This window comes from Sarcophilus harrisii, chromosome 2, assembly GCF_902635505.1.
Source record: "Sarcophilus harrisii chromosome 2, mSarHar1.11, whole genome shotgun sequence".
Lineage (NCBI taxonomy): Eukaryota > Metazoa > Chordata > Mammalia > Dasyuromorphia > Dasyuridae > Sarcophilus > Sarcophilus harrisii.
In genome coordinates this window covers 329,331,841-329,356,733 of record NC_045427.1, presented here as the reverse complement: position 1 = coordinate 329,356,733, position 24,893 = coordinate 329,331,841, and the positions used below count along the sequence as shown (strand labels likewise).

At 33.4% G+C, this 24,893-nt stretch overlaps 1 protein-coding gene across 1 annotated transcript in view; it reads left to right on the top strand.

Annotated features, from left to right (window-relative positions):
* Positions 1 to 1,559: 1,559 nt before the first annotated feature.
* The window catches only part of POLE2 (DNA polymerase epsilon 2, accessory subunit), a 44,264-nt gene continuing 20,930 nt past the window's right edge, over positions 1,560 to 24,893 (top strand). The window contains exons 1-8 of the mRNA XM_031952819.1: positions 1,560 to 2,001; positions 2,772 to 2,872; positions 4,351 to 4,426; positions 6,426 to 6,503; positions 7,259 to 7,352; positions 11,340 to 11,414; positions 17,109 to 17,192; positions 24,751 to 24,807. Coding sequence (XP_031808679.1) covers positions 1,934 to 2,001; positions 2,772 to 2,872; positions 4,351 to 4,426; positions 6,426 to 6,503; positions 7,259 to 7,352; positions 11,340 to 11,414; positions 17,109 to 17,192; positions 24,751 to 24,807 — 633 coding nt within the window. The 5' untranslated portion in view covers positions 1,560 to 1,933. The remainder of the gene's footprint in view (positions 2,002 to 2,771; positions 2,873 to 4,350; positions 4,427 to 6,425; positions 6,504 to 7,258; positions 7,353 to 11,339; positions 11,415 to 17,108; positions 17,193 to 24,750; positions 24,808 to 24,893) is intronic.

Genomic DNA, 24,893 nt, shown 5'->3' with positions numbered 1-24,893 from the left:
CCAATTTTCTTACATGCCCTCCATTTTTCTGATAGGTGCCAGAATAACTTTAATTTAAATTCTCTAATCAAGAGTTATTTAGGGCTTTTTTCATAAAACTGTGTGGTTCAGACAACATTTAATAATAAAAAAAAAAAAAGCTGAAGAGATATCTAGAAGCAAAGCAAAGTTTATTATACCATCTCCAGAGAATCAGCCCCCCCACCCATTGAGCAGACAATGGAGAGGAGGCACCTAGAGGGCAGGGTCAACACTTTTTATCCCTAACGAAAATACCCCCTCCCACCACTGACATGCTTCCTCATTGGCTGAGGATGTTACATTCTAAATGGGGAACTACCCAAGAAATTTAACTTGACCAATAAGTACATAGTTGCCCATATTTGACTGAAATAGGGAGGATAACAAGAAGGGGACTTAAGTATGCCCTCAGGAGGATAGCAGGCAAGGGGGCTTAAGTATGCCCTTGGCTTAATGCTTAAAGTCCTTCAGGTCTACTCAAACTTTGAAATAGATGAAGCCTTACTTGATTTTCACAACTGTCTTGAAAGATCTGGCCTCATCTCGTTCATAACTACAGACTGATTTCTCTATCTGAAAACTTCCAGTTTATTTCTGTTGAGAATGGGAGGAAGGGGAAATCATCCTAGGTGACCAAAAGAGAAACTGAGGGAGAGCTCCAAGCCAAGAACACTTTATTAGAGAACCAACCAAGTGGACCAGACTTCCCTCTAGATCAGAGTTACCACTTCCACTCAGGATGTACTCATCCACTTCTTTTCTAATTCGTTGCTTCCACAAAAAGGTGTTACAAACTAAAACACAAAACAAACCCAATGCACTCATGGGTCCTTTTTCCCCCTCCTTTATGATTTCCTTGAGATACAGACCCAGTAATGGCACTGCTGAGTCAGTGAAACAGCTATTCTTAAAAATCAAATTAAAAATTTCAAAAATTTAAATAAATTTAAAATTTAAATAAATTTAAAATTTTAAAATAAAAATATTTAAATAAATTTTAAAATAAAAATTAAAAGAAAAAATCTTGTAAAAACCTAAAGATGAGGATATGCATTGTTAGTGCATTCCAATACAAGCATTTGTTTAGTGCCTTCTCTCACATAATTCCGAACTCTTTTGAAATATGTTCTTAACTTTTTTTTTTAATAACTTTTTATTGACAGAACCCATGAACCCATGCCAGGGTAATTTTTTACAGCATGATCCCTTCCACTCACTTCTGTTCCGATTTTTCCCCTCCCTCCCTCCACCCTCTCCCCCAGATGGCAAGCAGTCCTATACATGTTAAATAGGTTACAGTAGGTCTTGGATACAGTATATGTGTGCAGAACCAAAAAGTTCTCTTGTTGCTCAGGGAGAATAGGATTTAGAAGGTATAAACAACCCGGGAAGAAAAACAAAAATGCAAGCAGTTTACATTCATTTCCCAGTGTTCTTTCTTTGGGTGTAGCTGCTTCTGTCCATCATTGATCAATTGAAACAAAGTTAGATCTTCTCTTTGTTGAAGACATCCATGAAGTATGTTCTTTCCTTAAAAAAAAAAGAAATAAAAAAACGATTGGTCAGTACTATTCTTAAAAACAGTAGTCCCTAAAACCAGCGTACTGCAAACGCAAGCCTTTATAAACGTTAGTCTAAAGGCTTTTTCCTTCAAAAGGGAAAGGGCATGCTTTCCAAAAGAGATAGAGGGTGAAAAATAATAAAAAGAGCTGACATAGTTTGGAGAGACCACAGAGAGAGAAGAAAGAACACTGGGGAAGAGGCGCCGGGTTACGGACTCTCCCACAACTGCTTCTGTAGCTTAAAATCTGTTTCCGAGCGGAAGGAGGAGGAGGAGGAGGCTGTCCTCTAGTCACGTGGGAGTGTCCTGGGTGAAAAGGAGGCGGAGCCTTCTTGCCGCCAAAATCTGAACATGGCTCCGGATCGAATGCATAGCAAAGTGGTTTCTGCCTTTAAATTGCGGGGCTACCTGCTCCGGGGGTGAGTGCTCAAAGGCTACGTTTCATGTAGAGGGTGTTATGGGAAGGAGTCGAGTGGGCGAATACCCGAAGCCTGTCGTCCTTTGTACCGCTAACCTGAATTCTCCAACATCCCAGCTCAGCGTACTGAAATCTTACCCTGTCCTGGGAAGGAGGCTTAGGGCCTCGTGGGCCTTTTTCGGAAGCATTTATTAAGCACCCACTGTTACCAGCACTAACTATACAAAGCTAGGCAAAGCCCTGCTCTCCAGGAGCTACCAGTCTAATGATGGGAAGCAAAGGGCAAATGGCTAAGTACACACAATATACAATAGTAGGTTAAATGGAGGGAATTAACAGAATTAAGAATGTGCGGAGTTGGGTTGAGGCAAAGGAGAGATGAGACTGGCCTGTGCAAAGGCACGGAGTCCAGAGAGGGAGTGAGGCCAATGGCACTAGGTTCCAGAGTTAGTGGAGGGGAAAAAGGATGACGACTGGAGAGGTGGGAAAGGCTAAGCTGTCAGGGACTCTAAAAGCCAGAGATTTTATATTTCATGAAATCATTGGAGTTTACTGAGATGTAAGAGTATAAATTGGCCAAACATATTCCCCATCTTGCGGCAGAAGGAGGGAAGAAAGAAGCATGTATTTTATTTTTGTACCTTTTTATTTTATTTTTCTCCTCCTTCAGGTCCTCCTGACTTCAGGACTGGTGCTTTAACCATTGCGCCACCTAGCTACCCCTAAATTATCAATTTTTTAAAAATAAGTTTCCTCTTTTTTTCCTATTAGTGAAGCCACTAAATATCTCACTGAAGCTCTTGAGCGTGTCCCTGAATTAAAGCTTGAAGATGCATTGGAAAGTATCATTGATGCTGTTGAAAAGCAGCCTTGTAAGTAACTTAAATTGTTTATATAAGTATAAATTTAATTTGACCCTTAAATTTGGTGACTTAATATTTGTTACAACATAATGTACTTTCCATATTAGACATATTTATCACACTTTCCTTAATTTGACAATAGCCAAAGTATTAAACTTGAACTTTGATCTGCTTCCTAAGGGCCTCTGTTAATTTGTATAAATCATAGATGATTTTATAGCTCTTTTTTCATCTTTCCTTGGCTTCTGGTTTTGTTTTAAGTATTAAAACTAACTGCAGTATTATACCAGACTTTCTAAAAATTGTCATCAACTTAGGTAGCACCCCTCATTTCCTTGGATGTTCAAGCTGCAGACAGTAACCAATGACTTTTATGTTAGTTATCTTGGCCCTTCTAAATGTGCATCAACTTTTGTTATTACAAAAGGACACATTTGTAGTGTAAGTGTCCTGGTTGTAGTCTTCAATGACTCTGCTCTCTCATCTATTCCTTTTGCTATTATTGGAAGAGAGAACCTAGTCTATGACATGAACATATTGTGACAATACAGGTAGGAAAAGTTTGCATATCTCATTGTAAAATCTGTAGATATAATGGAGCCACTTTTGCACATATATTTTAGTGGTTGAAAATGTAATACAGAGGTAAAATGACCCCAGATCATTATTTTTAAAAAATATCTTTTTATTTTCAGATTATATGCAAAGATAGTTTTGAACCTTTGCAAAATCTTGTGTTCCAAATTTTTCTCTCTTCCTTCCCCTCAACCCCTTCCCCTACATAGCAAGTAACCAATATATATTAAACATGTGCAGTTGTTCTATGCACATTTCCACAAGAAAATCCACAAGAAAAATCAGATCAAAAAGGCAAAGAAAAAAAAAAACAAAAAAGGTGAAAATACTATATTGTGATCCACATTCAGTCCCCACAATTCTCTTTCTGGATGCAAATGAAATGCATCACAAGTCTGTTAGAATTGGCCTAAATCACTTCATTGTTGAAAAAAGAGCCAAGTATATCAGAATTGATCATCACATAATCTTATTGTTGCCATGTACTGTGTTCTCTTGGTTCTATTCACTTCATTTAGCATCAGTTCATGTGCTATACATTTCTTGTAGAACAGCAATATTCCATAACATTTATATACCATAACTTATTCAGCCATTCTCCAACAGATAGGCATCCACTCAGTTTCCAATTCCTTGCCACTTCAAAAAAGGCTGCTAGGAACATTTTTGCTTTTCAAATGAATAAAAAAATATATAAAATTACAAAGGAAACCAATTATATTAAAATATGGTTATTAAATATTTTAAAATAAATACAAAATTCACAGAGCCCACATTAAGAACTCTTATCTTAAAAGATTTTTCTTGAAAGTTGAAATAATTTTTTGTTAATATTTTTCCAAAAAATATTATGCTAATGTTTAAAAATTAAGAACCATTAAAAAAGTTTAACTTTTAAATTGTTTTTGCAGTGTCATCAAATATGATTGAACGATCTGTAGTGGAAGCAGCAGTCCAGGAATGCAGTCAGTCAGTAGATGAAACTGTGTATGTTGACATAAGTAATCATTTTATAAATTATTGAAAATTAATTTTCATAGATTTTTTCAGAAATATATGATGCTCAGTATTGTCATAGAAAGTTTAATTATTTCTAAAAATTTTCATTCAAAGGATGTATTTATTCTGTTCTTTCAGCTGTTATTTTTTGGGGGTTTTAAGGTTTTTAAAATCTTTATTATGAAATGACTAATTTGCATTTTGAAGTACAAGGTACATTTTTATATTGACTTGCTGGTGCCACATTTTTGTGGGTTAATTAGTTTAGACATCTAAAAAGATAATTTGTCAGTATTAGATTGGTAATTTTGAATTAGAGCTTTGTTGTGTTATATGTGGGAATTTTTGTATTCCAAGTCTTGTTTCTCCTGTATTTAGTAGAGTCTGGGCAGTTTGGGAAAACTGATAGAAGACAGTTTACTAACTTATATTAAAAAATGCTCTTTTTTTCCCAAATAGAGGAATGTATTTGGGAAATAAAATTAAGATCAGAATGTTTCTTTCTAATTAGGAAATTAAGGTAGGAAGTTCTGAAGAGCTGTTTTAATTCAGGCTATTCAACTGGACAACCACAGCCCACCCTCCTTACTTTAAAACAAAACAAAACAAAACCCCAATAACCAAAGCCTTTTATCTTTAAACAGGACTTTGTGAAACACATCGAAAAAATCTCCAGACTTCTCACTCCTGAATGAACATTTATTTGTAAAAAGAAAAACAATTGAATAAAAAATATCTAGTGATCTTGACTATATATAATAAATATTTAAAAGTATTCTTTACTACTACTTCCCTTTTTTTTGCTTTTCTGTCCTGAATGTTTTCAGTAGCTTACAGAAGTTTAGCTTATAGAAGTGATATTTTCATTTACATTGTTATAATCATTGTGTATATTGTTCTTTTGGTTCTACTTATTTTACTCTGCATAAGTTCATATAAATCTTCACAGTGCCTCTGATTATATTTGTCATTTTTTTTTTTTTGAGTCGAAATATTTTATTAATCACATTAACTACTTCCTGATTGTCTTTTTTTTTTTTCTTTTTCTTTTTTTTTTTTTTTTTAATTTAATAGCCTTTTATTTACAGGATATATACATGGGTAACTTTACAGCATTAACAATTGCCAAACCTCTTGTTCCAATTTTTCACCTCTTATCCCCCCACCCCCTCCCCTAAATGGCAGGATGATATTTGTCATTTTTTTAAACTGCATAACAATATTCCATTATTAATGTCATACTCTTTTTTTTTTTTATTATTATTATTATTATTCAGTCTGTGACCTCTCATTTTCTTTCTGGTTCTTTGCTCCCGGGAAAAGTGCTGCTATGACTACTTTTATGTCTTTGACTTCTTTGAAGTATATTTCCATTACTGAGGTCACTGGGCCAAATGATATACTCAATTAGTAATGTTTGCTTTTGTATAAAACCTAGGCTTTATACTTTTCTTTGAGTTAATAAGAATCACAATTCTTAAAAATAGTATTTTATTTTTTGTAGTACATGAAAGACAATCCTGTCCTCTTTATTCTGGCTATACCAACTTTGCTGCCTTCACACATGATATAGCATCTTCCATCTCCATGTCTTTGAACAGACTGTTTCCCATACTTGGAATGAACTCCTTCCTCTTCTAGCCTCTTTTTTCCTTCAAAGCTCAGCTAAAACAACACTTATGAACCTTTTCCTAATTCTTCCTAGCAGCTTATTAGTCTTTTCATCCCACTTTGCTTTGTATTTATTTGATTTATATGTAAATTTATACATGATGTTCCCATTTGAATATTCATTTGTCTTTTTATACTCAGATCCCACTACCAGCTGGCACATAATCATTGATAAAAGTTTGTTGATTGAAATATATAAATAAATGAAAGAAATAACAAGTTTCATATGTAATAGAATATTTTTCAAGTTATATATTATCTTGAAGTAGAATCTTACAGATTTTTTTTATTTTGTGTTTTATTTTTTTCTCCCCAGAGAACATATTCTTAATATCATTGGTGCATTTGATGTTCCACACTTTGTGTATAATCCAGAAAGAAAGAAATTTCTACCGTAAGTTTGCTTAAATATTAATTTTCATATAACGAATAATGCCTCTCTAGAAAAAGAACTAAGAAGACTGAATGTAAATTAACACATGCTATGTTCATTTCTCATTTGTTTTTTTATCTCTCCCATGTTTTTTCTTTTTTCCTCTGATTTTTTTCTCCCAAAATGATTCATAAAGCAATGAGTATTAAAAATAAATAAATTTACTAAAAAAAAGAAGAAAAAAGAATAATGCCTCACATTTCTATAGCCCTTAAAGATTTACCAAAAAAAAAAAAAAAAAATTCTTCTTAAAAGCCCTATAGCACAGCACACTTTGTTTTATTCTCTGTTTGTAAAACAAAGCCAGAAAAAAGGTGGAGAGGGCAGTGGGACAATCAAACTATGACTCATAGGAATAGAAATAGAACCAGTGTTTGATGCTAGTAAGTATTTAGGAGTTTTATAATTATGGTACAATTTCCTTCCAAAGATCAAAGGGCTTATGAAATACTTTTTCATTTAACAGAAATCAGTTCTGTAAGTGTCTCCATTTTCAGATGGAAAAACTAAGAATCATAGATGTTATAAGTGACTTTCTCATGAAAGTCAGTTCTTGAACTCATGTCCTTTGCTTTTGTGCCCCATGCTCTTTTCCTATACCTCATTGCCTTTCACAGATTGAAATATCCTTTTATCTGTGCTCATTTCATATAGTACCTAGCTTTAAGAAACAAGAAAGGTACTTAGAAAGAATAAAGCCATTTTTCTTTTTCCAGCCTTTCAATGACCAGTCACTCTTCACCAAATTTATTTGGGAAAGCAAGAGACAAAGCAGAAGTGTTTCGTGAACGTTACACCATTTTATGGCAGGTGAGTTTAAAAAAAAAAAAAAGCAGAGGGGAGGCAGACTTTGGTTCCGTGGTATTTACAGTTTAACTTGAGGATTTTCATAATATATTTGTAAAGATAAACTTAGGGAATTATATTTCAGGATTTTGAAAGTAGGTATTCTATTTCCCCCAAAATTTTCTATATGTCAGGTTAAATTTTTTTAGTTCTTTCAACAAATCTTCACAAAGCATTATGGTCCCAATGCTATTATTATTGTTTTCTTTTAGAGGCTTCCAACTTATGGATGTCCTTTCTAAAATGTGAAAAGTATTTCAGGTAGTTTCTCTGGCAGTATACATTTTAATTTTATTATTCCTGAAAACTCTACTTATCTTGATGAAGCTTTAATATTGTATTTTGGCTATCATATCTTACTATTGTCTCATTGAGCTTTAAGTTTACTAAAATTCCCAAATCCTTTTTTCAAATAAATTGATGTCTAGCTTCATCTTCCCTTGTAACTTCTAAAGTTGATTGTTTTAAGCCAAGCATACATTTCTCCCCATCTTACATATTTAACTATACGTCTTTGTTAAAAATTTTTTTATCCTAACTCATTTATCCAGTATATTTAATATCCTTCCAGTTTTGTGGTATATGCAAATTTGATAAGCACATAATCTCTGCTGTTACCTAAATCATTGAATAAAATGCTAAATAGATAGGACACTCCACTTGAGACCTTATTCCAAGTAGACATAGACCCATTAATGACTGACTACCATTTGATTCTGGCTACTCAATTCTGGAATTAGTGTGCTATCTAGCCCATTCCTATCAATCTTTTTCTTTAAAATAATATGATGGACTTTGTCAAAGGATTTCTAGGTAAACTATATTTACAACATGTCCTTGAAGTTAATGTCATGACTTTTTCTGGATGATGCCCAATATCTTGGCTTTATTTTAAACATTCTTTGCTAGATGGTTTAATAATACTTTGAAAATTTTTGCCAGATTAATCCACCAGCCTGTAGTTTGCAGATTTGTTTCTCTTTTCTTATTTGAAAATAAATCATTTGAAAATTGAGATATTTCTCTTAATTGAATCCTATAGCACCTGTTCTGTTCCTTGAGTTTTTTTCAAAAAACATTGCTAGTGGGACTCAGCCATCACATTTGCTTATTGTGTCATTATCCTAGTTCATGTGGATCAAGTAATATAAATTTGTCAAAGAGAGCTAAGAGTTATTTACTTTTTCTTTGCTTATCTCAGGTTTCAGCTACAGTAGGTTAGTTATATCTCTTAGAAACATTTCTGTTTGTCCTTTCCATCCCATAGAATATGTTTATTATCAGATAAAGCAGAAATAAAACAAGAATTGAATAATTCTTTCTTCTTTGTTATCATCTTATCTGTTCTCTACTGGAGTCCTATTCTCTTCTCTGCTTCTTTTTATAAAACATCCTCCCATCCCTTTTTAATGTCTGTAAACTTTAGTTGCCAGTCTCAGAATATAATAAATAGTTTTAGTGTTTCTGATAGTGTTCTTGTATTAATCCTCTGTTACCTGCTCTTGGATCCACTTAAGTTACATATTTCTTTTTAAAAATTAGTTTCTGAATGAAAATGTCTTGTTTAGTAATCATTTGCATTTAAATTAATTAATTTTGTTGCACAAAGTATCACTACAATATTTTAATCACTTCCTCCAAATCCCTGTAGAATTCTGTGTCTTGCCTTCTTTCTCTCTGGCCCTGCTTCTCACACTGAACCTCATTCTCTTTGACCCTAACCGAGCCATTTCTCTCTTCAGACTTGCTCACCTGTTCCACCATGCCTTTGTGGATTCTGGTTCTATAATTAACCTTTGCTTCTGATTTTACTTTACTTTCCTCTTTTTCACAATCTTCACCCTAACTAAGCCAATTGAATCCTACAGTTTTCTTACTTTCTTTCTTTTTTTTAATGGTATTTTATTTTTCCAAATACATTCAAAGATAATTTTCAACAGTTACTTTCACAAAATCTTGTGTTCCAGATTTTTCTCCCTGTTCTCCCCACTCCTCAAGACAGCAAACTATCTGATATAGATTAAATGTCCACACTGTTTTATTTTACATTCCTCACTGTCTTCTCTTACTGCCACTCATCCTGCCACACCTCAGTCCTGGATAACTCCATGCCTTTTGGTGACACAATCAGTAGAGCACTGAGTCTGGAGTCAAAAGAAACCTGAGATCAAATTTAGCCTCAGATACTAACGGGGTGACCCTAGGGCAAGTCTCTTTAATTTCTGTGTGCCTCACTTTTCTTAACTATAAAATAAAGATCATTTTTTTGAGGATGGAATGAAATAATGTTGGTAAAGCATAGTAGCATAGTGCCTGATACATAGTAGGCACTTAATAAATATTTTTCTTCTTTCCCCCCCCCTTTTTTTTTTTTAACTTCCTCTTTTCTTCTTTGCTCTCTCCTCTCCTCTTTCCTCTATCTCTTCCCCTACAATTTTGTTGGTTGGATACACTTATAAATTCAACTTTGACTAGGCCCTCACTACAGCAAAGCAATTGTTTTATTCTTTCCTAATTGTTTTCATGTATCAAAAACTTTCTAGCCTCCTACATCTCTCCTCCCCCATCTCTTTTAAGTAAGGACTTCATCTTTTACTTTAATGAGAAAATGTAATTCATTTGAAATGAGAACCCTCTCCTTAATTAGTGAATGGGCATTGCCTTAGTCAAACTGAGACTTGATCTGGCCAGGTTGATTTGGGTTTAAGGCGTGATCCTTAGGGAAAAATAATCTAGCCTGGAAACTGCAAGGTATTTTGCAAGGTTTCAGTGATCAGAATTTTTATTCCTTTGGGCAGAGCACCGGCAAGTAAAATATTTCTTATGTAGACAGGTGAGACCCAGATGCCTCCAGAGGAGAAAGGCAGGCTGGTGACTTTGTACAGCTCTGTCTTATTAAATCCAATTCACTTGCAAGTCAGATCCTCTTAGAGAATGAAGGCGAAACAATTTGTAGAGTAGTAGCTGCCCCACTGGGGATCCAACTGGCCACTTGTAGGACAATACTCCCTCTCTCCCTCCTTCTTTTCCTCCCTTTCTTCCTTACCTCCCTACTTCCTTTCTTTACCTCCCTCCCTCTCTTTCTTCCTTCCTCCCTCCCTTCCTTTCTTCCTTCCTTCCGTCCTCCTTTTTCCCTCCCCACTTGTCTTTCTCCCTTTCCTAAATTCACCTTATGACATTCTTCTCACACTCCAGATTTCTTTCACAATTCTTTATCAAGCTCAAGTTCTTTTCCTACACAACTTTTGCAAACCAAAGAGATAGGTCACTTCCAATTCAGAGATTCTTTGATATTTTAATTTTCAAAATGGTAATTATCTAGGACCTAGCCAGATTTGACCAGAATAAATCTGTCAGGCCCAGATTCCATGACTGAATATTACAAGGAGCAAAGGATAATAAACCTTTGTTTTAGAAAAATAAAGGCTTTAAGAAAACAACTTTAGGAGTAGTTATTCCTCCTGCAATAGCTATGGCATTTAGCATATTTTTAGTTACCTTAGAGAACTAAATATTAGTGTAGAATAAGCCATGCAATGAATTCTCCTGAATTTTTTAAACTATGACATTTGAAATTGCAGATTTAGCAAATTTTCACTATGTAATACCAATTTTTTTATTTAAAAATAATTTTGATTCATTTTGCTCTGATTCAATAGGAGGTTCCAAACAAACTCCCTTTCAAAGTACATTCCTTGCGAAAATTAAATTAAAATTTAATTGAAAGAAGTGATGGATGTTTTTTTTAGTCCTTTAAATGCAACAGTATGTTAATTAGATATTTTGTAGTATTTTATCAAAGTTTTTTCTTCTCCATGTTTACTCCTTTAGGATTCTTATAATTATTGTAATGCCAATTATAAAATTATTTTAAAGCAAATTTCTATAGTGAAACTCAGGAATTAAAAAATGTTTGCATCATTAACCCAAGGAAATCTTCTTTTTTCATAGAGAACACAAAGACATGAATTGTTTACTCCTCTAGCAACAGGTGCTCATCCTGATGAAAGCAGAAGCAAATTCCAGGTTAGAATATTTTATTAGAAATTTGTTGTGAGTGAATTGAATAGGTTTACTATTTAGTCATTTTTGTTTGTTTCTTGAATATCAAGTGAAATTGAAGGACATACTTGTCTTTTTATTAAGTATTGTCATGTTGTTCTTTTCATTAAGACAAAGGGAAAGCAGAATTATAATAAAAATAAGAAATAATAATAAATAAATAATGAAAATAATAAATTAAAAAATAATAATAAGGCATTCATATTAGAACTTTAAACTATATTACAAGAGTTTACTACAGTCCAAATTCATTTGTGGAGTTTTGGAAACAGATGTTACTTACTTACCAACATGTACTTTTATATTTAATACAGCTGTATGTCTGTGGAACTTGAATGCTGAGTTGTGAAACAGTTTGAAGTCTTTTCTTTGTCTTGTCCAAAACATTCTCATAATAGTTTTAAATTAATTTAAATGAGATAATATTGTATTTGTTGCCTCTCCAGTCTTATTAAAGTTTACCTTTGTATTTCTGGATTGATTTTCTACAATTAGAGTACCTATATGAAATGGGCAGTCACTGTACATAATTGCCAAAACCTATTGCTCAGAAGTGGTACAGATAACAAATTTGGACCTAGAACTGTGCTCTTTCAGGGTCAGATTTTAGAAAAATGAGAACCCCATTCCATACTTATCCTTTTCATTGAAATATGATGATATGATTTTGCTTAAATAACTATCACAGTTTTTCTGAAAATATCAGAAAAAACTCTCAAAACATGTATTTTAATAACCCATTCATATCCACTAAGTATATAGATATTAAAATGAATTATTTTTATGATGTACCTGTTATTCTGAGTAACTTGTATGCTGGCTATTTGCAAGGTTATGAGCGGATAAGATTATTTCACATATTACTAGTTGATTCATTGATTCTTCCTGTATGATGTCATTTTATAAAATGTTGCTTAATTCTTTATTGAGGAATACTTAAAGCTGTTAGTAATCCATTGTCAAGCTATAGCTTTAGCTGTTAGAGCTCAATATGTACTCAAATTTATGCATTTTACAGCCTTTTCAGGCCTACCCATTTTGTGTGATTTCTTCATGTCTAACTAATAATTTTACAACTTGTAATATTCAATATTCTATGAGTCTTCCTCATTTTATGTTGATTATTCGTGAATGGGGTGAAATCACACAGGATGATTCTTAATCCATGATGAGGCCATTTTCTTTTTCGTTCATGTATTTGTTTTTTCTTACTGAGTTTAATTTCATTGTTATTGCTATATTTTGTTTTCATATTGCCTAATCTTCCCCAAAGAACTATAGCTTATATCAAAAAAGAAAAAGGAAGGGGGAAAAAAAGCAGTTCAGCAAAATTAACTAGCACATCCATGAGTCCAGATAGGAAATGCAGTATTCCACACTTCTGTAGTGCCTGTTCTTTGTTGCCAGGCTTCATCATTATAATGTGCAGCATTCAGTTTGCACATTATAATGTGCAAAATTCAGTTTTAAATTTAAAATAATTTAAATTATTATTTTTATTTTATCATAGTCACTGTATACTTTTTTCTTGCTTCTACTTAATTGCTTTTTTACTTTGGAAAAGTTCCAAAGTTTTTTACTTTGTATTCTTCATGTTCATCATTTCTTACTGCACCATAAAGTACATACTTTCATCTACCTTAATTTGTTCAACCATTACCTAAGAGATATCTACATAGTTTGTAGCTCTTTGATTTTTATAAAAATGGTTTATATAATATTTTTTTCTATAGTAGACTTTAGCAGATGTATATTATAATTAGTATTTCTGAGTCAAAAGGTATGGCCATCCTAGTGATTTTCCCTCCCTACCTCCCTTCCCCCTAGGCAGTTGGGGTTAAATGACTTACTCAGGATCACACAGCCAGGATTAAGTGTTGGAAGCCAGATTTGAACTCAGGTACTCCTGACTTCAGGACTGGTGCTCTATCCACTGTACCAGTTAGCTGCCCCTCATCCTAGTGATTTTTTAAAGAATGATTCTAATTGTTTTCCATAAAGGTGAGACCAACTAGTTTATCAAAATTTTTTTAAACTTTGCCAGTTTGTTAGAGTAAGGCAAAACTCAGGATTGTTTCAATTTCATTTCTCTTATAGTGGAACTGTTTGTCATATGGATATTAATAATTTTTAGTTCTTTTGAGATCTATATGTTCATATCCTTTGTCCACTTATCCATTGAGGAATGATTCTTGATCTTATATATTTATTTGTGTCCTAGTTATCTACTAGGGGGAAGGGGAGTGTATGTAACATTAGACCCTTATCAGAGATATAATCTTTTTTCTAGTTGAACATTTTTTTTTCTTAACCTAAATGCATTAGTTTTTTTCAATTTCATGTAATTGAGATTATCTATTTTATATTTTGTGCTTATCTCTTTCTCTTGTTTGGTTAAGAATGTTCTCAATTACTATAATAGTAAAAAGCACTGGTTCTCTCATTTTTCATGGTGTGATTTTTTTATATTCAGGTAACTCCCATTTTTTTTATGTCACTAGAGTATGTGATTCGAGATATTGGTTTGTATATTTTTGATGACATGCTTTACACTATTTTTCCCTCATAATGCTTCATATTATATTCTAATCTGTTCATATCCACTGCTCTGTACTACCATTTCAATTTTAACTCTTTGTAGACATTGTTCTATGACTTTCATCTGTATAATAAGGAGAATACTATTATTAAAAAGATGGTTCCTTGTTTCAGGGAGAAAAAACTTGACTTCATCAAAAAGAACATTGTAATTTCCTAAAAGTAATCCAACCTATTCATCTCTTTAGTTCTAAGCTCAATTTAATGTTTATTTGTGGAAGCCCTTGCTTCTTTTATTAGGTACTCACTGTGCTGGGTACTATGCTGGAGGTCCAAAGAAAGGCAAAAACAGAACCTTTATACTTTCCTTTTTCCCTGCCCTTGAGCTCACAGCCTAATGGAGGAAATAATATGAAAATAACTATGTATAAACAATAAGGACAAATTAGAGGAAATTAACAGAGGAAAGGTATTACCATTATGGGGATCAGAAAAAGCTTCTTGAAAAAGATGAGATTTTAGTTGAGATTTGGAGGCAGCCAGAAAAGCCAGAAATTATAAGAAGACGAGAGACTTTAATGAGATCAGCCAGAGAAAATGTCTGAAAATAGGAAATGCAAGGAACTACAAGGAAGCCAGTGTTACTGGATCACAGAATATATAGAAGGGAATAATGTGTAAAGAAAACTAGAAAGGTATCTTTATGAAGACCTTTGAAGGCCAAACAGAGGATTTTACATACATACATATACATACATATATATATGATCCCAGAGGATATGTGGGGAAGCAGGTACTCGAATTTATTGAATGTGAGGGGTGACAAGGTGGGATGGTGTTTGACATGATCAGATCCATGATTTAGGAAGATCACTTTGACAGCTGAGTGGATAATGGAATGGAATAGGGAGAGACTTGCAGCAGATAGACCCATTAGCAAGCTATTTTATTGAAATGTGGCATGAGGTTCAGGCATGACTTGATGAGATCCTGGATCAAAGTGATGGTTGGGTTGTGTCAGAAAAGAAAAAGAGGCATGTATAAGAGCCATTATGAATGAAAAATTGACAGACCTTGGTAACAGATTGACATGCGGGTAAATGAGGAGTCAAAGATGATACTTAGATCTTAAACCTGGGCAACTAGAACAATAGTAGCAATAGGGCTTCTGGGTAAAGATAATGTGTTTAATTTTGGGCATGTAGAGGTTAAGATGTCTACAGAATATTCATTTCAGGATGTCTAATAGGATTTCTATATGTGAGACTGGAGAGTCATCAGAGAGGTGGGGGCTGAATAAATAAATCTAAAAATCATCTGCATTAAGATGATTGGATCTAAAAGAGCAGGTAAGATCATCAAATAAAATAGTATAGAAGGAGAAGAGGGCCCAGGACAAAGTTTTAGGGAACACTTATACTTAGAAAAGTGTGATCTACATAAAAATTCAGCAAAAGAGACTGAGAAGGAGCAGATAGGTAGGAGAACCAAGAAAGAATAGTGTCAAGTAAACTTAGACAAAGGTGACTGACAGTATTAAAAGGTATAGAAAGATCAAGAAGGATGTTTTTTTTTAATCCATTAAATTAAGAAATCATTTGTAATTTTTGAGTAAGCAGGTTTAGTTTAATGATGAGAATAGAGACTAGAAAGAGTTTAGAGTAAGAGATAAGGAAGTGAAAATACCATTTGTCTTCTCAAGGAGTTGAGCCACAAGAGAGGAGTGATATTGGATGATAGTGGAGATAGAAAAGGTAAGAGTTTCTTTAGAGTGGGAGAGACATGTTCGTAGGTAGTAAGTTCCAGTAGACAGGAAAAGAATAAATGATGGGAGGGGAAGGGGGGAGCTTAAGGTGACCCAAAAGAATAGAATTACTTGTATATGTAGGGGAGGAGTTTGCATTGACAAAAAGAGCTTTCCCTTTCTATAAGACAGTGTTTAAGATGGAGACTGGAGGAATGTAGTGGGATGGGAAAGAAGCTCTTGGGCAAATGGCCTTAATTTTTATCAGTTAAACAGGAGCAAAAGTTCTAAGATGAGGGAAGATAGAAAGAGGCTTGAGGAGATGAAAAGATTTGGCTATTGTGATCAATGGGACAGTGAATTGATTAGGGAGGTATAAAAGATTGTCTTGCCACAAAAAAGGCCTGGTTGAGGTTATGTAACATAAAATTGTAATGGACCTATCCATGAATCAAAACATCTTTTAGCATGGATCCTGCTTTAATTTGGACTCAGCTGGCTCTCTGCGTAGTAGAAAATGACTTTGGCAATATTACCTTATTTTATTCTTTGCTTGAGATTAATTATTAGAAAGTCATCAAACAGGTTTTATCTGTTAAATCTTTTGTATATGACTCCCATCTCTTTCTCCTGGGCAAATAAGTCATGTGTTTGCTGATTAAGATTGGATTTTAGGCTCCTTTGGCTTCCTCATTATGGCAACTGATTTATGCTTATGCAAATTAGATGATTTTGTGTGTGTGTGTGCGTGTAAGTTTGTGTAATTGTTGATGTCCTTTAATCTATTTCATAATTTTGGTCAATAACAAGTCACTTTATGTTAAAATATTTTCAATTTCATCTTTATTGTGATGTCATTTGGTTTGGCATACATTTAGGTAACTTAATGTCAATAGGTAGTCTCTATGATTCTTAGCATCCTCTTTTATTCTATTGCTAACATTAGTAAAGAATCACATAATTGAGCACCATTTTGAAACCAAAGAATTTTTCACCAATAACTAGGCAACTAATGATAAAATTCTTTGTACCAACTATGCTGGTCCTTAAAATAAAATACATTCTAAGACATAATCCAACACTTTCCAGAATGATAAGACCAGCTAGAGCTTGAATAATAGTTTTTGAGAATCCAGGATTAGCTTCATGTCATATTGAGACACTGGATTAAATGTTTATTTGAAGGCATTGGAGTGCACATAAGCAGTTTTAAACAGACAATAATAATATTGTGTCCTAAAAGTCTTAGTGCAGATTTAGAATTTTTTTAAAAGTTTATCATATGATTTTAATAATTATTTGTTGATATTTGGTTTTTAGAGGTAAATTTCTGGAATGTGTACATTTTCTAAATCTGAAAAATATTTTCTTTTTAGCTTAAAACAATAGAAACTTTATTGGGCAGTACAGCCAGAATTGGAGAAGTGATTGTTCTTGGGATGATAACTCAAATGAAAGAGGTAGGTCAAATTAAACTGCTTTACATTCAACATTCTGATTGGTGCGAGGGGAAGTGGGGGGCAACTTTTTTAAATGTCAGTTTAAAAAACCTACATACATCATAGTTCCTTTTTTTTTCCCGTCTGTTGCTTAATCTTTTTTTAAAATTGATAATATTGCAAGATCCCAACTTAGCTAGTAAGTGGTATAGATGGATAATCTTAAATGTTGCTAGAATTGGTCAATAAATAAATATGTTCCATAAATCTTAAGGCTTTAAACTATCTCACTTTTCCCATACTGCATGCATAAGCTTAATCAGAATCTTAAGAAACAAAAAACTAGAATTATAGTATGTCAAGGACAGAAGGAATCTGAGAGATTTGAACCAATTCTTTTATTTTACATGTAAGGAAAAGGAAGTCCAATGAGGTCAAATGACTTATTAAAGATGTTAAACCCAGTTCTGTAGATATGTAGTACTATTTTTCCCTTAGTCCATGCTTCCTAAATTGTGAAAAGCAAAAATAGCATGTGCTTGAAACCAGGAAACATCTAAGAATCAGCTGTAGACATACAGGTAATGTTGATATTACCTGGAGAAAAGTCAATCTGTGAAAAACAATGTAAAATAAACTCATGCATGGTTATTATGTAAGTGTATAATATAGAGTAAACTTAAATAGAAAAGGATTCCTATGGGCTATATATTGATTTAGAAAACCATAAATTAATATTATCTTTGTTGTATTATTTTTTTTGTTTATTTTTTTAAAACATTTCCCAAATACATTTTAATCTGGTTAGAGCTATACTGGGTAGTTTTGCTGGTGTAAAAGTTTAAAAACTGGTGTAAAAGAGGTATGCTGGACTTGAAGTCAAGAAGATTGCATTTCAAATTCGATCGCAAATACTTAACTAGCTGTGTGACTATGGGCCAATCACTTAACCATTCCGACCCTTTTTTTTGAACTATAAAATTGAAGAATAAATGGCACCTTCCTTCCAAGCTGGCTTTGAGGAAAAAATGGTGTATGCTATTATCCAAGAAAAATATAAAGGGAATTTCCTTCATAACCATGCATGATACTTGAAGTTTCAGGTCAATTACCTTTATAATATCCTCAATATGTATACATCTGCATTTGAAGACCTTCAGTAATGGGGAAATCACAGTTAATATGGCAATCCATTCTATTTTTGGAATTACTAAAAAGCTTTTTCTTCTGTTGAGCTGAAATATGCTTTTCTATTTGCTGGTTTTTATTTTGTATCCTGGGCATGTCATTACATGACATAGTTTTTGTGACTTGAAATTACCTCAAAAAACTGTTATCTAGAACAAAATATTCCAGATGTATTTTGGTCAAGATGGAATTAGGTGGAACTTTTGCTTCCTTTATTATTTTTCTATCAGGGCAACATAAGAGAGCATGAATTTTTTATTTTGGGTTTTTTTTTGTTTTAACTTAATATTTTTTTCCAATTACATGATAGTTTTCCACATTCATCTTTGTAAAATTTTGAGCTCCAAACTTTTCTCCCTCTCTCCTTTTCCTCTTCCTCTTCCCTTTCTTCTCTTATGATCCACATTCAGTCCCTACAGTCCTTTTTCTGTTTGCAGATGGTTCTCTCTATCACAACTGTATTGGAATTGGTCTGAATCACTTCATTGTTGAAAAGAGCTAAGTTTATTATGGTAGATCATCACACAATCTTGTTTTACTATGTACAATGTTTTTTTGGTTCTACTCACTTCACCTAGTATCAGTTCATGTGAATCTCTCCAGACCTTTCTGAAATCATCCACATTTCTTATAGAACAATAATATTTCATAACATTCATATGCCATAACTTTTTTAGTCATTCCTCAGCTGATGGGCATCTACTCATGTTTCCAGTTCCTTGCCAATACAAAAAGGACTGCTACAAACATTTTTGCAAATGTGAGTCCTTTTTCCTTTTTTATGATCTCTTTGGGATGTAAGCCCAGTAGAGGGATTGCTGGATCAAAGGATATACATAGTTTGATAGTCCTTTGAACATCATTCCAAATTGCTCTCCAGAATGGTTGGATTAGTTCACAACTCCACCAGCAATGCATTAGTGTCCCAGTTTCCCCACATCCCCTCCAACATTTATTTATCATCTTTTCCTGTCATTTTAGCCAATCTCAGAAGTATATAGTGGTACCCCACAATTGTCTTTAATTTGCATTTCTCATCAATAGCGATTTAGACACCTTTTCATATAAATAGTTTTCTATTTCCTCATCTGAAAACTGCCTATTCATATTTTTTAACCATTTATCAACTGGAGAGTAGAACCCAAACTTTTTTTTACATAAACTACTGTCTGGTTATCTCTTCTTCATTATGCATTTACATAGCTGATTTTTAAAAAGGGAAATGTAGGATTTTATATTTATTCTTATCCAATTCTAATTGGAATATTCAATTCCTATCCAATTCATCTCACTTAATTTTATAGATATTATTTTCCTTGTGGGATAAAATTAGATAAGACCTGGTCACTAAACTTATGGAGCTTACAATCTATAATAGTAATTGGTAGGTAAATAATACTTTACATCTCTTCTAGCTCTAGATCAGTGATTTTACTTTCATAGCCTTGGTTCGTATTATAAGTACCATTTCTGGAGGGTCAGATAAATTAGGTGATTTGCTGTTGGTCTCTTATAAGGATAATAATCGTCAGCGATAGGATTTAAACACATGTCCCTTCTAATTCTTAAATTTACCATTCTTTCCTCTGTATCACGATGATTTTACATAACTACTTTTTTTAAACTTTCGTTTATAATCTTAGGTTAATTCTCATAACCATGCCAAGTTCTACAAGCATCATCCCTATTTTATAGCTGAGCAAACTACATGGGGGATATGCCTCTAAAGTCTGTAATACTATTTGCCCAATCACAGCAAGATTATGATTTTTTTAAAATCGTAATTATGACTATATCTATTAACTATCCCATCCAGCTTCATGTCATCCATAGATCTGTTAAGGAGGTCCTCTAGCCTTCATTGAAATCACTAATAATCAACACATTTTACTAACCTTATGTTTGGGACTGCCCTGGGCACTAAGAATGTAAAAACAAAAATGAAATAGTCCTTGTCCTCAAAGAGTTTGTTTATATTCTAATAGGGAAGACAAAGTGCATATATTTAGGTATATAGAAATCTGTTTTTAAAATACAGAGTAGATTGGGGAGGGAGGGTACTAGCCACAGACGTTTAAAGGAACAGAACAGCCTCATATATAAGGCAGTGCTTGTGCTGAGTCTTAAAAGAAAAAAAGAGATTCAGAAAGACAGAGATGAGAAGAGAAGGTACTCTAAAGCAAAGGGGATGAAGAATACAGAAGCACAGAGATTGGGTGGTAGGCTTTGTCTGTGATGAACAGTAAAAGGGCCAATTTGGCAGAACCATACAAAATGAGAAAGTAATTAATGTAGATGATTGTGTAGATTGTGTAGGTGAGGCTATGTTTTGAAGGCATTAAATACCAAGTGGAAGATATTATATTTATTATACAAGCAATAAGGTAGCTGTAAACATGATTTTTGAATATTGACATGACATGATAAGATTACTTTGCAATGAAAATTAATTAAACTCATGGTGGAGGATTGATTGAAGTGATGAGAGACTTGAGGCAGAGACACCAATTAGGAGGCTTTTGTAATAGTTCAGTTGAGATGGGGATAGAAAGTAATATAACTTTTTCTCAGTAGTGCATAATACCGACACAAAAACTGACCATGTATTAAGGCATACAAACCTCACAATCAAATGCAAAAAGGCAGAAGTAGTAAAAAATGTATGTTGCCTATAATGACCACCCATAGTTCCAGAGTTGATTCCAAAGCTTTATTGAGTGACTCTCCCTCCCTCTTTCTCAACTAAGATAGTTGTGTGAGTAATGATAAGAGGGCATGGGTGAGAGAGTTTGTTGAGGCAAAAATAACATTTAGAGATGTGTAGTGAAGAATCAAGAAGAATGACAAGGTTATAAAATTGAAAGATTAGTTAGATGGTAGTGCCTTCAAAAGAAATGAGAAAGTTTGGGAGAAGAGGGATAGGTTGGGTTGAGGGTGAAGAAAATAATTCACTTTTTGACATATTTAGTTTGATATGCTTACAGAGCATGCATTTTGAAATACTCAGTAACCAACTGGAAATATAGGACTGGGGCTTAGATGAGAAAGGATATACAGATCTGAGAATCATCTTCATAGAGCAGGTAATTTAACCAATGGGAACTCTTTTTTGTTTGTTTGTTTGTTTTGTTTTGTTTTGTTTTTAATTTTGGTGTTCTTTTTTTTTAATTAAAGCTTTTTATTTTTCAAAACATGCATGGACAATTCTTCAACATTAGCCCTTGCAAAACCCTGTGTTCCAATCCCCCCTTCACTTTCCCCGTGCCCTTCCCTAGATGGTAAATAGTACAATATATGTTAAACATGGTAGAAATATATGTTAAATCCAATATATGTATGCATATTTATACAATTATCATACCGCACAAGAAAAAAAAGAGAAGCAAAGTAAAATGCAAGCAAACAACAACAAAAAGAGTGAAGACGCTATGTTGTGAACCACACTCTGTTCCCACGGTTCTCTCTCTGGGTATAGATAGCTTTCTTCATCAGTGAACAACTGGAACTGGTTTCAGTCATCTCATTGTTGAAGAGAGCCATGTCCATCAGAATTGATCATCGTATAATCTTGTTGCCATGTGTAATGATCTCCTGATTCTGCATATTTCACTTGGCATCAGTTCATGTAAGTCTTTCTAGGCCTTTCAAAAATCATCCTGATGATTGTTTCTTAGACAATAATATTCATATACCATAACTTATTCAGCTATTCTCCAATTGATGGCCATCCATTCAGTTTCCAGTTTATTGCCACTACATAAAGGACTGTTACAAACACTTTTGTACATGTGGGTCCCTTCCTTCCTTTAAGAGCTCTCTGGGATGTAAGCCCAGTAGAAACACTGCTGGATCAGAGGGTATGCACAGTTTGAGCGCCCTTTGGGCATAATTCCAAATTGCTCTCCAGAATGGCTGGATCCATTCACAGTTCCACCAACAATGTATCAGTGTCCCAATTTTTTCACATCCCCTGCAACATTCATCATATCTTTTCCTGCCATCTTAGCCAATCTGAGAGGTATGTAGTGGTATCTCAGAGTTGTTTTAATTTGTATTTCTCTGATCAATAGTGATTTAGAGCACCTTTTCATATGACTAAAAATAGTTTCAATTTCTTCATCTGAAAATTGTTTGTTCATATCCTTTGGCCAATTGGAGAATGGCTTGATTTCTTATAAATTGGAGTCAATTCTCTATATATTTTAGAAATGAGGCCTTTATTGGAATCTTTGAATGTAAAAATGTTTTCCCAATTTATTGCTTTCCTTTTAATCTTATCTGCATTAGTTTTATTTGTACAAAAACTTTTTAACTTAATATAATCAAAGTTATCTATTATATGATCAATAATCTCCAGTTCTTCTTTGTTCACAATTTCTTCTTCCTCCACAGATCTGAGGTAAACTATCCTATGTTCTTCTAATTTGTTTTTAATATCATTCTTTTTATCTAGATCATGAACCCCATGATTTATGTATCTTTAGGACTTAGCATAATACCTGGCGTATAATTATAATAAATGCTTTTTAATTGATTGGTGAGGCTACCAAATGACACAATGTAGAGAGAGATGGCCTCCAGGACAGAGTTTTAGGGATATGGATCATGAAACCACAAAGGAAATGATAGGTCTGCTCAGATGGATTGGAGAAAAATCAGGAGAAAGTATTACCATGAAAGTCTAGAGAAGAAAGAATATCTAGGATCACTATCAACTCGCAAACTATGTATGGTCATTATGGGTAATATGCATTTTTTACTATTTCAGCCTTTCCGCATTTGATTATGAGATTTGTGTGCCCTAATACATGGTCAGTTTTTGTGTAGATGCCATGTACTACTGAGTAAAAGTTACATTCCTTTCTAAACCCATTCAGTTTTTTCCAAAAATTCTATTCACCCAATAACATACATTTTTAGTGAACCCAGTTAGTGTCATTGGGTGACTTTCTCTCTTTGTATATAAGTATACATATGCATACATGTGTACCCTGAGCCCAGCATGTTTCTCTCTCAGAATATTTTTTTCATTGTTCATCCCCTGGAACTGTATTTCATCATTGTAGATAATGCACATTTTTAGTGCACCCAGTTAGCTTCATTGGATGACTTCTCCTAGCTCACAAATAATTAATGACGAACTTAATCCAGGTTTGGAATTTGATGAAACATGAACGGTGAAAGGACAGAGGGCCAAGAGATTTGAGAGGAAAGGGCAGAAGGAACTGAATTTGTTAACTATAGGGTAAGGATTAGAAAAGGTGAAAAGTGAAGTCAGAACTTGGGTGGTGGTATAAAAGTATTGAAGGGTAAAAGAACTTGACATTGCAATAAGGACAAAAAATAAGTTCAATATAATGGAATAAAAGAAAGAACTCTGTTTAGAAAAACAAGCATGAAATACAATGATTGAAGACAATTTCAAAAGATTCATGATGGAAGATGTTATATACATCCAGAGAAAGAACTATGGGGTCTTAATATAGCTCAAAGAATACTATTTTCATCTTTTTGCTTTTTTCTTTCATGTGGTTCTTCTCTTTTGTTCTGATTCTTCTTTTACAACATGACTAATATGAAAATATGATTAATATGATTGTTTATGTATAACATCAAATTGCTTACTGTCTTGGAGAGGAGAGGAGGGGAGAAAAATTTTCTTATAAAAGTGAATGTTGAAAATTGTCTTTACATGTTAATTAGAAAATAATAATAAATGATTATTAAGTGGGGAAAAAAGAAAAGGAAACATGAATTATGAATTATCTTTTGTATGCTTTTGTTTAAGTGTAAGAAGAATAATATCCCTTCCATTTATTTAGCCCTTTTTTGTTGCTTCTGATAGCTAAATGGCATAGTGGATGGAACGCCGGGCCAAAAGTCAGGAAAACTCATTTTCTTGAGTTCAAATTCAATCTTAGACATTTAATTGTGTGATCCTGGGCAAATCACTTAACCCTGTGTGCGTCAGTTCCTCATTTGTAAAATGAGCTATAGAAGGATATGGCAACCTACTCCAATATCTCTGCCAAGAAAACCCTAAATGGAGTCACCAAGGGTTGAACATGACGGAAATAATCAAAGAAGTTGCTTCACCATATATTTTCTCATATGTTCCTCAAAACTGCCTGTGAAGTAGGGATAGGGCATAAAGTGTTATCTCTATTTTACTGATGTGGAAACTTGAGGATGAAATTAAATTAAAATTAATTAAATTTAAAATTAATTAAAATTAAAACTCTCATGGCTAATAAAGTCCAGAAATGCAATTCATATGTTCAGACTGCTACTTCAATGCCATTTCACTATGCTTTATTATGTAATTATTATTTTTGGTTAGGAAACAGTTAATATTTGCACATGATTTTATTTTTTCTTTTAATATTTTTAGGGGAAATATTTCTTGGAAGATCCTACAGGAACAGTGCAACTGAATCTTAGTAAAGCCATATCCTTTATATCTTAAGAAGCAATATTTTTTTTTTCAGAGGAACTTACTCATAAATTGAGGAGAAATAATTATATTTCGTTCAC